This window comes from Fundulus heteroclitus, chromosome 9 (assembly GCF_011125445.2).
Source record: "Fundulus heteroclitus isolate FHET01 chromosome 9, MU-UCD_Fhet_4.1, whole genome shotgun sequence".
Classification (NCBI taxonomy): domain Eukaryota; kingdom Metazoa; phylum Chordata; class Actinopteri; order Cyprinodontiformes; family Fundulidae; genus Fundulus; species Fundulus heteroclitus.
This window is the reverse complement of record NC_046369.1, coordinates 36,030,826-36,045,298: the sequence shown is the minus strand read 5'-3', so window position 1 is coordinate 36,045,298 and position 14,473 is coordinate 36,030,826. Positions and strand designations below refer to the sequence as shown.

Sequence of the window (14,473 nt, the reverse complement as noted above, 5' to 3'; positions counted from 1 at the left end):
AACTGAAACAATGCCGAGTCCCTGTGCCAGTGACATTGTCATGCTAAGCTCCATACAGCTGCTATGTTCTTCTATGTTTTCTTCTTCTTAAGTTCCTTTGGGGCAGTTGACAATCAACTTGGTGCAGTACTGCCTCCAACCACAAGCATATTCACTGGCTGCATCCGAAAATGTCTTTTGGTTAAGGTCTCTTTAGCCAAAGCGGAAGTGCGTCAGCGGTTGCCGCGATAAGTGCTGTCCGAATAGTGCAGTGAATAGAGAAGGAGGTAGGAAAAGGAGCCTCTATGCTTCCTATCATAGTTCCTTTAATATAGGAACCTCACAATGCCCCTTACTGGTGCTATAGGAGCTATAAGGAATCCGAAAATCCTTTGCGTGACATGACATATAAGTACAGCCCACTTCACAGAAATGTCTGGAGAGAATAGGGCGCACACTTTGTAGTTTGTTTTCTTATTACCAGACTGCCATAACCTAGAATGGGTTATGTGACCTAGAGCAGAGCCAACATGACCCATTTAGCAACGGAATCGACCCTGTCAAGTGACATAGGCAAGTTTTTGAGAAGAGCAGCCAGCACTTAGCATCGATACACGCCAAGTGTTGTATGTTGGCCTGAAAAAATCATTTAATACCTCTAACATTAAGCTAATACTCGGGTCAAAACTTAACACAGTGCTGCTTTAAGCAAGGTAACAGAGTATTTCTATTTTGTTACTTGACACCTCTGAGTGGAGTTCAATGGCTAAACACAAACAAACACACTGAAACATCAAGCAGGATATAACAACAGAATAGTGACTCAAAACACAAACACAAACAAAAAGAGGTCAAAGACTTTCAGAAACAGGAGTATCGGGACAACAGGAAGTAAAAGGAATGGACCAGACAAGCAAAATAAAACAGGAGCCAATGTCTAGGAATGAGAAAGTCTGTAACAAGTCTAAAACTCAAAAACATAAATAATACAGCAGCATGAAAACACACGAGGACATCTGCCTGCTCAGCAGTAAATCATCCCTCTGGTCTAAGTAGCTAGCCTTTCCCTGCCCTGCTTTTCATTTTTTTGACCAATTCATGACAAAGACAACTTTCTAGTTAAAGTAAGTGAACTACTACTGATAACTTCACAGAACCTCCCTTAAAAATATCCAAACTATCCCTGTAAATGACAGGATTTGGCTATCTTATAAACAAGCATCAGCCTATGTGAGACCTTTACACATTATTCACAGCAGCTATGAGTTTGGAGCTTTGATATCCTCTGAACCTCCCTCTTCCCATATTTACATCCAAACTCAAACTCTGAAGCACTAGTGGAAAAAGACAGCAGTGTTTTTTTCAAGCATGCCTTTTCTCATCTAAGGCTATCTAACGGGTACTCGTTATGATTTAGCAGACAGACACTGTGGTTTTCCATCTTTGATGAAAGATACAAACTGGAGGCCTTCAGCTCACATCCCCATGCAGGACACTGAAACTGCAGCTGATCAACGTAAAAGCCACGCGGTAAACACCTTCTTTTCAACGTTATTTAAACAAGGAAAGTATTTCTCCAGCTAGCCATTTTACTATCCCCCTGTCTTTCTTCAATGAAGCCCCAGCACATATAAATCTCCAACTCTTACTCTACAGCCCCAGGACTCACTATTTTTCCACAGGGCTGATGAACACAATGGAAAGCGCACTATCGCCCCAGCTGTCTCCTATTACTGGCTCTGACCAAAATTATTTACACGTCTGCTTACTGGCAGCGTAGAGCAAAAGAGCAAGAGCGAGGGGGGAAGGAGGGAGGGATTCAGTTGACTCCTTCGGATTTGCGTAAGCGTCCTCTTAACTGCAAGAGGACAAGATACGGCAGACCTGAAATGTCTATTTGTAGGAATGCGTGCGCAGTATCCCCTCTTCGTGTCAGTGTGTGTGCTCCTGCATTCAAAAGGCTGTTTGAGGAAGGAAAATAGAGTCCGCCATTTATCCTTCTCTTTACACGTAGCTGTTAATTAAAGTTGGCAAAGCAAAGCTAAAGGAGCAGCCAGGGCCAGAACAAATGCCTCCTCCTCCTTGACAGTACTGTTACGATAAAGGCCTCGCCATTGGACAGGGCAGACCTGTAATTAGACACAGTCAGGACGCCCGTTGCTATGTAAACATCCCGACCACTATGCCTAGCAGCGCGGCCGCTTTGCTGCGCCGCTCCGGGTCCTCGGCATGAATCACACGGCAACATCTGGTTTAGCGTGCTGGAATGGACTTTGTCGGTTTGGCACACCGTCCGTGTGTGGAGTGTGTCGATCAGGACCAGACGACCCACGCCTGCGCCTGCCTCTCTCCTCCTCCCCTGACTACGCCGGCGCTCATGTTACAGCGGTTGCACAATACGTTCTGGCTGTGCTGACTCTCGCTGGCCCTAAGAAAGCATTGTGGATACGGAGACAAACCTTCTGCTCAACTGGGGTGGAAGGGGGGGGGTTTGGGGGGGTTACAACCACTTCTGGCATCACAGTGACTTGTGTCTGCCAATAATATACAAAAATCCAGACAGAAGGAACGTGTTTACTTTACTGTAAAGCTGAAAGCAAAGCATGTGGACTGAATTCTGAGCACACATCCAGTGTCTTTTCTGCTTTCTGTGGTGGCCTTCAGAAGACAAATTGCCCTCCGCTAGTCCAAAATGTTATTAACGTTTAGCCCGTATCCTACCAGACCTCTTTGTGTTTGTCAGATCAGGGTCTTTTCACGTGTCGTCAGTTTACACCAACAAGGTACGATCTCCGTATGTGATAGATCAACACAAAGCAGACAATAGTAGATAATGGCAAAGTTAAAGGAAAATTACGCATTGTTTCCAGCATTTTTCCCCCCTGAAAAATCAGAAAGTGCGGCACACATTTCTATGCAGGCCCCTTTACCCTGATACTGTTACAAAACGGGATGTGCGGCGTAAAACTAACACGGCACATCCCACCATCCCCACTGTGAGACACGGTAGGGCCGGTATCATTCCAGGGTTCGTAAATATGTACAGGTGTGCCAAAATGTCTGGGAGAAGGTAAATGATACATGACTTTTACCTTTAAAAAGCTAAAAGGTGTGGCAATCTATTCAGACGCAAAATTCTACTGGTCTGATTACATGAAAAAGTGCAGGAAAGCAAACGCCACACATCACCCTGAAGACATGCCCCTTAATATGAAAGCTGTCGGTGGCAGCATCATGCTGTTGGGATGCCCATCTTCACCAGGTAGGGGAAAGATGCTGGGAACGAAACGGAGAAGGATGGAGCTGAATAGGGGCCAATCCCGGGCTACAACTTTGGAAAGAATAAAAGGACAAATACATTGGCATGCCACACTTTTCACATGTTTTTTTTTTCATTGCGTAAAGTTAAAGTTAAATCCCTAGAAAACACGTTGAAGTTTCTAGTTGTAAACTAACAAAATGTGAAAACCTTTAAGGAGTGTGCATACTTTTGCGAGCCTCTGTAATATCTGGCGTGACTCCTGAAAGACTTAATTTCCTTGCAAAACACAAAGTCAGCGCAAATGCCTTACACATCCCCTCCCAACATTTTGGTAATAGCAATCTGGGGAGAGGCAACCACAAAATGGTAATGACAGTATGGAAAGAAAAAAAAAAAAACAGGCAAAAAGCAACTGAAATATAGACGTCAAGGTGCACTCTGACTGACTTTTAGGAGTTGGGGGAGGCTCGGATTCCCGGTTGCATTACATGAAGAGCAGATTGATTGCGGGCTAATCTAAACATTACATAATATTTCTCCTGACTGGTTGAAAGACAGATATGAGTGCTTTCACAGACGCTGCAACGTGATAAAGATTTACAATGAAAAGAGGTAGAGTCTGATGTGACTGTGTCTAAAAAGAACAAAAAGATTAAATAAAGCCACTTAACATAAATGAAAAGTGCCAATCCGGTCAGGTCACTTAATCCGTGCAGAGAAGAACATCTGAAAGTCTGGCAGTAAATCATAACTGAAAGTATGCTCGCTGCACTTTGGAGGAAAGGGCACTTGGTCGTGGAACTGTAAATATCTGTCCCTTGTGACACGGTACAACAATGCTTCTTGCCGCATGGGGAAGAATTTAGAGGAAAACTTCGTACGGGACTTCATTGTGTTCTAGATCCTGGCATTGTGGGATGGATGATGTTTGCTCTACCCACAACTCAAAATGACTGCACCGCTTTTGTTTTCGTTAGAGCAAAAGTCAGCTCCGCGGAGTGCCGTTCACGTCCCCAGAGAACGGAGAGGAGCTTTTAAATAACAACCTTTGGCGGCAGACAGACTGAAAGGATGAAAAAACGCAACCCACCGTTTATTTACTTTTTTTATTGAAGGGGGGGGGGGTGTAACTATCCCTGAGCTGCCAAGTCCAAATATTGCCAAGTTACATTATAAAACCAGTCTTTGTGAAATGTACATGCTTCTAAGTCTGAGGATCATTGCTAAATGAACAGATTTGGGCCTGCATGCCAGCCTCAGGGCTAAGCTGGCCGCGCTCCCGGGCCAAGCCAAGGAAACCACCGTTTGCTATCTAGATGCGTGACACGTCCTCAAAATGCATCTAGCGGTATTAAAAACTCCACTCTCGCCTGGCCATGAAAGATACGACCGCAGTCTCCGCATGTGATGTGCAGCAAAGACTTCTCACTAACCTCTGGAGGCAGGAAAATTGCTGCAGATGTTATTGGTGGAGACAAGATGAACTCTAGAAACGCTGGCCTTGCCCCGACTTTTCTCTTAGCATCACAACATGACCCGGTCGAATTTTTCAGAGGTTGGAACAAATAATCTAGCCTCCTATGGGTTAACTCTCTAAGGGTTAGTCCAAGATTTGTTGTGTAAAATAGGCAAAAATGTTAGAGGCGTTAGAATGAACTGCTGAACAGTGAGTCCAGTCCAGTTTCAGGGTATAACAGCGAAGTTTTCCACCATATGGATCCTGGTTGTTGGAGTTCCTGCTCATGAGATGCTGGAGAAAAGGGCCGGAGAGGCTAAAGCTGTCCTCTGTTGTATGCAGAAGAGAAGCGCACCTTTTTTTTTCTTACCTGCTGCTGCTTACTGTAAGTCAGCTAGTTGAAGGAAGAAACATTTTGAAAAAAAAATGACTAATAAGAGGAACGACAGTTTGATAAATTAGTTAGGAGGAGTAGTGTGGGCGGGGCATTTGACGATATCACCCAAAGCTTATTTGAAATGGCACGTCAAAGATTGTGATTTTCTCCGCTTAGTTTGCGGTTCTGCTTCTGCATAATTGGTGGTGTGATGGCGTCATTCCTCTCAATCTGACAGCTACACCTGCTGAGGCCTGCTGGCTCTTTTTATCCTGACTTGAATTTGTCAGCACTTTTCTGAGTATTAATCCTTCTTACTCACGACTCTGATATACACTGTACAGGGAGATAAAAGTGGAAAATCCCACAGGAAAGCTCAAATTGTGATTGTGAAACACCAGGACAGGGCAACATGAAATTGCAAAATCCTTTAAATGAAATAAAGAGAACATTATAGAATAAATACCTACTTGAACAAATTACATAAACATATTATATGACAATGAAATTGTGAAATAATGGCATGCTCATTATTATCAGTTTTTTTTTTATTTCTTTAAAAAAGAATTCCTAATAGATATGAAAATGTAGGTCAATATCCGATACTAATATTACTGTTATGACCAATAACCGATATTTACCGATATGTGTGTGTGTGTGTTTGTGTGTGAATGTGGGTTTTAGTCTAGACTTACACGTAGCTTTTTGTATGTCTTCTTTCGACACCGTGTGACAACCACACTGCTGCCGTTGCATCTCTGCTTAATTTAAGAACCCCATAATCCTGGCTGTAATTAGAGATGCACCGATCCAGTTTTTTCTGATCCAATCCGATATCGATACCTGGGCTAAGCATATCGGCCGATGCACAATACCGATCCGATATTACTGTTGAATTAATAAATCGTGTACCTTGCCATGTGAGTGAAGTTATCAGGCTTGAAATAAACATTGTTAAAAAAAGTTCTGCATGTTCTTTAGCATGGTACTTTTGAAGATGCTTATTTAAGTTTGTGGTGTTTAATCTACCAACCTGTATGATGTTGCACCGCTAGCTGTTGTGCGTGCTCTGCGTAGCCGGCGTTGCAAACATAGCATGGGAGTGACTACATCAGCGTAACTGTATAGCTGTGTATTATATTAATAAAAAAATAAATGACTGGACCGGAATTCTGGATTGGCAGCAATCGTCCGATATCCGATCCAGCTAATTAGTCAATATCGGAGCCGATCTGGGTATCGGATCGGTGCATCCCTAGATGCAATGCATTACTGTCACTGTCTCATGTCCACACACAAACAAACAAAAAAACGCATGACCAACTCCATCCCCTCCTCCTCCTGAAACACTGGCACGAAGGGAAACTTGGCCAATACTGATGTTAAAGCCGACATATCGTGCATCCCTATTTCATAATGACACTTCTACCAGAATGACTTTGTCTTTCAGTCAGTGTCAGTGGTTGTAGTGCTACACATTTTCTGCCTGGTTGTAAACACCGGGATCCGGATACATTATTGGAAAAAAGAAAGTTTAATATGGAAAAATGTATGATTTTCTGTGCATTTCTCCTTCCTCCGATTTCCTAACGACAAAAGTCTAACTGTGCTCATTAAATGCCTTGGATTTCTTGACCGTGTTTTTCATTTTGCCACATCACACCTTAATCGTTTTATCCATCTGTGTTTTGATTTTGGAGTGAATGCACACTCGTTCAAAAGCCAAGTTCACAAGCTTTTCTTTAAAGAATCTGCACTTAATCTGATATATTCCGTCACTTCTTTTGCAATTACACACAAGTATAGGTTTAAAGACAGAGCTGATCTGAGTTAGGTCAGAAGCCAAAAAGCAATCAAATTGCTGTAATTTCAGCATTGTGTTGTTACATTATTTGTGTAACAAATAACTATTTACTCAGATTCAAGATTAATATTTTGTGCTTGAATGTTTAGAACGCATGGAATAAAAACAGAAATTTGAGTTTGGAAAGTTGCATAATTATGAAATGAAAAATATTTAGGAGTCCTGTAAACAGACGCCTGGCATACATGGGATGGTTAACAAGTTGGACATGTTTACTATGACCTGTTGAGCAAACTCACCTGCAGACGTCAGGCCACTTAATGCAAGAAGTATCAAAGCAATGCAGGATCTTTGAGCCATTTTGCTCGTTCCTGCAGCCTCCGTTCGGGTGTAAGTGGATGAGTTGACGTTTGTTCTGTTTTTCACCAAGAGTTTTCTCCCCATAAATGGTCCTGCAGGAAGCCACCTCCAAGCTCCAGCTGCAAAACGAGCAGAAAGAAAGAGTGTCAGCCGGGGAAGAAAGTCGAATCAGAGCGTGAACCAGCAGCGGGGGCCCTCGGCAGTGCTTTGTCTGCGCTGTGGGAGCGATGAGATGAGACACGAGTAGCAGCCAGTTTGCAGACCTGGGGATTAATTTGGCGGGTTAATTGGGGGTAACACACGCTTCAAAGGGCCATGCTGCAAACAACTCTGTTGCAGGTCAGAGTGTGTAAAAAGTGCAGGAGTGACTTAATTGGTGGGTGTTAAACGGCGTGCAATATGCCACAGATTATAAACACACTTTAATTTACAGCGTCAGGAAAGCCTCTGACCTGCCGGGGTGGGGGGGGGGTCTTATAGGGGGCATTTTAGTACAACCGCACCAACCAACATGGGTCTGCAAGAATCTTTTACTTCAGTAAGTCTACCATGAAACATCCCAGTGGTATGAAGAATAATTAAGCTACAGCTTATTCCCCAAGTCACAAGCTCCTGTTTTTCTTGTTATAAATACAAGAATCGAGTACATTAACTAATAATGGAGATGTGTTATAATGTAGCAAACTACTTTAACAAAACAGCAGTGAGATCTGAAACTGTGAACCCTTTTGCCATAAACTGAACGCATGCAGTTAATCGCCTACATTAGAACGAGGGATCAAAGCAGAGGCACAGCTCCGCCATGATAAGTGGCTGGTGAGGAAAGCAATGGCTGATATGATTCAGCAGGCGGGGCGCAACTGAAGGGACTCCTTGAGGCCCATACCTGCAAGGGGCCTTCCTTGAGGCCTGCAAGGTGCTGCAACAGCAACCCCCGCTCGTTTGCAGTTTAACGGCAGCGCCTCTGACCAGAGCGAAAGCAACCATCAGGTGTCAGACGTGTGCACCGCCGTGAACGGTGCAGAGTGCATGGGAAGTGATGCACAGAGTGCTTAGGTGCATCACCCTGCAGAGCGAGCAGCGCTCACGGGACAAAGGGGCCTTTCACTGCGCGGCAGCTCCCTGTGCTGGGAAGACATGTTGGAAGAGCTTGACAAATATTACACTTTTAGCTCATCAGGCAGGATTAGTGGCCTCTGTTTGATCTGCCCTCCTCCTTCACATTCACCTTCTCACTATCTAAACAGAGCTAGGCGGTGTTGCAATGCCTTCAGGGAAGCAAACACCAAATCAAAGCCAAATTACTTTTGTGTTCTTCTCCTCTCCAGTGTTGCAGATTAGAGCAAATCTTGCCCCTGCTTTGCACTGTCATATTAAACGATTTACACGGCCCCTTTTTTTTTTTTTTGACATCTTCTGAGATCACTGGGGAGCTTTTCCTACTAAAGCCTCTTTGCCCAGATGCTGTTTTCTTGCGGCCAAACATCTTTGGCCAAAGCAAATCTGGAAAGCGCATCAGAAGGCGGCGCGGCGGGTGCGCCTGCAGCGAAGGTACACCGAACACTGCTGAAACCGCGCTGCATACTTGCGGTGGCTTCGGTGTTAAGGCCCTGGCTCACATCTATCATCACGGCGGCATTCCGTGCTCTTTGTGTAGCTAGGAGCTGAGTACAGACGTTGTTACAGTAATCACAGAGGCATGTCTCAGGAGAGCCCAAACCGTCTATTACATATTGCATCTGTACGACTAAACTACTAACCTGAAACAAGCTAGCTGTACGGCCGCCGGCTGCGAGTGGACAGCAGGAGATCCTCGCAGAACGACAATTGCTCCAACTGACTGATTATTGCACCTATCCCGTTATTTTTTTATTTTATTTTGTATTATTCCTTTATTTAACCAGGAAATAGTCCCATTGAGATTAACAATCTCTTTTTCAAGAGAGTCCTGGCCAAGATAGCGGCAAAAGATTACATTATAATTTACATTACAGTTTACAATAACATCTATCTAAATTAGAATTTCATAAAACAGTTACAAACCATAGATCTCATTTCCAAACTTTTGAGCAATCGTTTAAAATGTCCGATCGGAATCAAATCCTTCAATTAATATTAACCTATTGTTATTTTGATTAGCATTCAGAGACTTATGCAGCAATATAGACCAAACTAAATTCAGTAGTTTTCAAGTAAGCATGCACATTTTGCCAAGCATGATAGCTTTTTGCTCTTCTGCTCCTAAAACTATAATCCTACTTGCACAGCTAGTTGGGCTGCCATCGGAGGCCCATTTTCTTTATGGCTCCTTTAAAGCGGCGCTGCCTTAATGAGAGTGGTAGTTTGAGGGTTTTTTGCCACCTGAAATAATTCCAAAGAGCTGAAGTGGTGCTGTAGGCGAAGGAAAAGTGCAGTAGGCCTGTTTCAGCCAGCTGACCTGCAGTGTGCGCTCCATGCAGCTGAATAAAACTGCAGTCCTTCCAGCACTTTATCAGACGACTTCACAGAAGGAATTCAAACAGCAGAAAGGGTCAGGAGCCGGGCATCTCAGGGTTTCAGACTTTGGGTTTCAAACGGTTACAGCTTGGTATACCTCGATACGATAGGTTCAAAACATCAAACCACTTTTAATGTCAAACGAAGATTTCTTAAAGTGAAAAAGCTGTTGAACACCCACCTCTCCCTTTTTAAATCAACAACTAACTGTGACTACCTACATTTAAAAAAAAAATTACCTGATATAATTTTCACCTGCCAAACCCAGGGCTGATCAGCCGGCGGGCTACCTGAAGTAGGCGAACAGATCTTAAAGTCATTCCACTAAGGCTCTGAGACGCCAACATATCCCAATGAAAGCCGTTATCCACCATCAGGGAGAATGTGGAAGAGTGGAGAACCTTCCCAGGGGCATTTATTGTTTCTCGTTCAACCCTTTGTTATACTTCCCACCACAGGCATTAGTAGGCATTTTTAAAGCAGACACAGATGGCTGAAAAACAAGGGGCAAGCTACAAGAAGCCTCCAATGAAAGCTGTGCTGTGACAGCTATTCCTTTTAAAGGGTCGAATGTGGAATTGTTCTTGCTGGCAAAGAAAAGCCATGGATAAACTGAAATTTGAGTCTGGAAAGTTTTGACGTTTTGAAATAAAAAGTATTTAGGGATCCTGTAAGCTGACGCCTGGCATGCACGGGATGGGTAACCAGAAGTGATGTACTGCAGGTGTCGCTTTTAGCTGAGATTGTATCAGAGGAGTCCACCGACCAGACACCACCGACTGCTTTTAAGGATCTTACATAACTTCTTTAAACAGAAGAAACACCATACATTTATAGTTATTATCATAGATTTCCTTCCTTACTCTGTAACATACACCATGGGTTTTGGGCTCCACCCGTCGCTCTGTGGTAGGCCAACTTGTCGTGACATAAGAACGTGACGAATAAACTGTGGAGGCGTTTTAACTAAGCAACACGACTCCTAAATTACTACTTGTTCTTTTCACCAAGCGAGGTCTGTGTGTACCGGACTAAGCCTCAAAATCCCCGCCGTCACATTAACCACAACCAGCTCTAATCGCGCCGTTATCTACCTTGCACAATCTAAGTCCTGCGTGCGCAAAGGCTCCGGCCGCCTTCGCTGACCCGAATGACGACAGTTAAGTGAAAGTAGAGCGGGATAAAGATTTTACTAAACGGACGGCTGGTTTGCTGTCAGACAGCACTGGTGCACTCAGCGCAGGAGTGCTGGGCTCGGCCCGCTGCTGGCAGACGCGCAGGCGAAGACGGAGCCAGGCATGTGAGAGAGAGACAACAGCAGATTACACAGATGTCAATTCAGATTTCATAGCTCGTTTGAAAAAAAGTGCTGATATAAATGAGATGGTCTGTGAAGCATAGACACATCACGAGCAGAAGCTTGGGCTGACTGTGGCGGTCTCCAGCGGGGAACGTCTCCTTTCAGCGGAGAAATGTTTCTGAAGACGTGTGCGCCGGTTTTTCTTTAGCTTCCTGAATTACCGATGAACGGCGGATGGGATCGTGGAACGACGACAATGCATATTTGCTGCAGTGTGAACGTCAAAACTAACGGACGATTCAGCTCTTACTGACATCAGAACAATTAGCACCGCTCTGAAATCAGACATTCCTGACATCATTAGAAAGGACGATCCTCTTTAAAAGGAACCACCTGTAGCTAGAGCCTGATGCAAACTTTATACGCGTCAGTCGCTCAACACTATCAAGGCATCCAAATGTTTTAATAAGGTTCCTTCATCCTTTTCTAATTGTTTGAAGTCCCCATGGTGGGATGTTGTGCAAAAGGCCAGGGGGGTTGGAGTATTTTTATTTATTCATTTTTCCTCCAGCTGTACGGAGAACTGAATCCTGCTGCTGCTAACAGCCTGTCAGCTGGCTGAAATAAGGCTCTTATGCTTCTTGTTACAAGCTTGAACAAACAAAATTGGGTTTGATCATCTGGAATATTTCCACCTGTTCAGGCTAGCTACCCGGCAGACAGCATGAATACATGAACGCATGAAACAAGATGATATCAGCTGGTTAGACGGGCGGAGAAGAAGCTGCTGCTTCAACCAAGTCATTTCAGAAAACTATTCTAAAACAATGGTTCCCCAAAATTAGCCGATGTGCTAAAAAGAATTAGCATTTCTACCGAAGCATAGAACTTTACAAGGTGCTCAACATTCCTCAATTTGATGCAGGAGGAAGGCTGCACTTTTTGTGAGGGTTCTCATAAAAAAAGCTACTTTACTCTCCTGATTTTACAAGTTTATTTTTTTTAATATTATGACTTTATTCTTATAAATCAAAATAAAATCAAAATAAACCCCACCCACCAAAAGGAGGTTATTTAGGGGGTTGTAGGCTGAAAAGGTTGGGAACCGACATATTAGTCAGTAAACACACTTTCAGTGGAACATTGACAGGCTTTTTGCAAGCTTCAGCAGAAGACTTTGTCAAAGTTTTTTAAGACCAATAAGGTGTAAATATAAGACCGACTTAAGTTATGAGAAAATAAAATACTTGATAACATGTATTTAACATAACTTAACTGCATTAGCAGGTCAAATGCGAGCTCACCAAAGGAAATCTGGGGCTCTCCAGTTCTGGCATGCATGTTTCTACATAGGACTTCATAAAGGTTATTGACAATGGTTTAACCGGTATTATATTAAAATATACACCCTCCCATGCGTAACATAACAACAGCGTTTTGATTTTGATTACCTACAAATAGAATTTTCTCTCCGGGGTCGTGAGCAGAAGCCTTTCGGCAGGTTTGCAGGGAAGCCTGGATGCTCACGCAACAAATTCCTCTGGTCAGGACTTACTGCCTCCTGGCAGCAGAGGGTTTGTAGTTTTATCACCGCGTAATAACGCTGGGATTCCACAGCTGGAACGACACATCATGGAACAAGCGAAGGCAACTGGAGCCTTTCAAAAGCACGCCGACAACAACAACAAAGCGCACAAAGCCATGAGCGCAGTTAAAGGCCAGGAGGGGCGTATATGGCCGTATCTGGGCCTAACAACAGGATGATGAAATCATTTGTTATGACGCTTTGCCTTGTTGTTATTTATTTATTGGTACATTTGTTTGAAACAAATACGACTTTGTCTTTAAGACTTTGCAAAAAAAAAAAAAAAAATTTACTATTAACATGGCAAATTTTTATACCTCAACCCACTTATTGTGTATTTTGTGACGTCACAGAGCCCAACTACACAACAAACAACAAAAGTGTTTCTTTTTCACGGCTGCTCTGAATTGTGTGAACTCCACCAGCACACTTTATTACTCAATTACGCTTCTAATTAACACTTTGCCTTTATTTTACGGGGGGGGGGGGGGGGGGGGGGGGGCATTATCTGTAACATCACTTGATGTGTTTATATTCTAACAGATCTGTTCAAATTAAAACCAGGAGCATCTGCAGCTCTGGATGTTTTTTTCACGGACCCGCGGCTGCATTTCCACAGCGATCGGCGGCGCTTATTTCTCCCAAAAGCTGCGCGCGTGTTCTGTCATCACACACGTTTCGGCCCACGGCAGCGGCGTGGACCGCCAGCCCTGACAGCCTGACAGCCCCGCCGCCTCCTCTAGCCAGCTGACACGGCTCGCTTCGCCTCTGGGTGTTTTTGGACTCCTTTTCGCCTTTAGCGATAAGACAAAGAAGGAAACGTGGTTTGTGAACGCGTGTTTGGAAAGTAAGAGGCAAGAAGCGCTTAAAGAGGAGAGAGAGAGCTTTAAAGGCGGCGAGAGAGAGAGACGAGCTGCGTGTCAGCGGGCTCCTCAGACAGATGTTCAGCTTTCAGAGTCAAGTTCCCCGCGACAGGCTGAACGCGGGCTGACACACGGAGGGTGTGGAGATATGTTGTTCTGAACGGCGAAGCCTTCCAGGAAATGTTTATTCTATGTTAAAAAGCCAGACCGTTAGCTTTATGTTTAACAAGAAGAAGAAGAGCGGACGTACCGTGAAGAGTCTTCGCAGAATGCCCCGAAAAACTTGGTGGAAGTCGCTCCGGTTGATGTAAAAATCAAAGTCCTTCACTGTCTTTCCGTCCGTCTGTCTGTCTGTCTGTCTGTCTGTCTCGGCTACGCCGTCAGACCCGCAGCTTTAACGGAGGGAGAAGGCTGCTCGCCAAGTTGTCTCCTCACAGCAACGAGGACTAAACGCTCCGCTGTGAAAGTTCAGAGCTCCACCAGCGCCTGTCTGTTTTACCGCGGGGCTTCAGGGAGGGGCGGGGCCTGGCGGAGGAGGGCAGCGGCGCGCGGGACCCGAGCGTCCCGAGCCTAACCGGCCTCCACGTTTCCTTCCAGGCTGTTTTCCTAAAATGACAGTCCACATCCATCCCTCCATAGAAGCGCGGGGAGACCACGTTACTCACAAATGTCGTGAATTTGATCCAAATTTGACATTTCATGGTTGACTTGTCAAGGGCGCGTGTGCAACACCGACGCAAAACCTCAAACATCCTGCACGGGATGCAACTGAGAGGCCAGCCTCATCCACGGGGGCTCTGCCGGTGACGAGCATCTGGATGCACGAGCTGGTCTCACCAGATTGTGTGGCTCATTAAGATCTCTGCTGATTGATCGCTGATGATTGTTTGCTACGTGGTGATGCACACGTAGCAAACAACAGCAAGCGGTTCGAAAGCAACACAGATATTAACTGGATCCATACGGTTTAATAGGATGCTTTTCTTCTTATA

At 44.4% G+C, this 14,473-nt stretch overlaps 1 protein-coding gene across 1 annotated transcript in view; it reads right to left on the bottom strand.

Annotated features, from left to right (window-relative positions):
* tgfbr3 (transforming growth factor, beta receptor III) overlaps positions 1-13,968 on the bottom strand; it is a 92,213-nt gene extending 78,245 nt beyond the window's left edge. The window contains exons 1-2 of the mRNA XM_012882530.3: positions 13,732-13,968; positions 7,177-7,356 (exon numbers count right to left, since the gene is read on the bottom strand). Of these exons, the coding sequence (XP_012737984.2) occupies positions 7,177-7,321 (145 nt within the window). The 5' untranslated portion in view covers positions 7,322-7,356; positions 13,732-13,968. The remainder of the gene's footprint in view (positions 1-7,176; positions 7,357-13,731) is intronic.
* Positions 13,969-14,473: the final 505 nt, after the last annotated feature.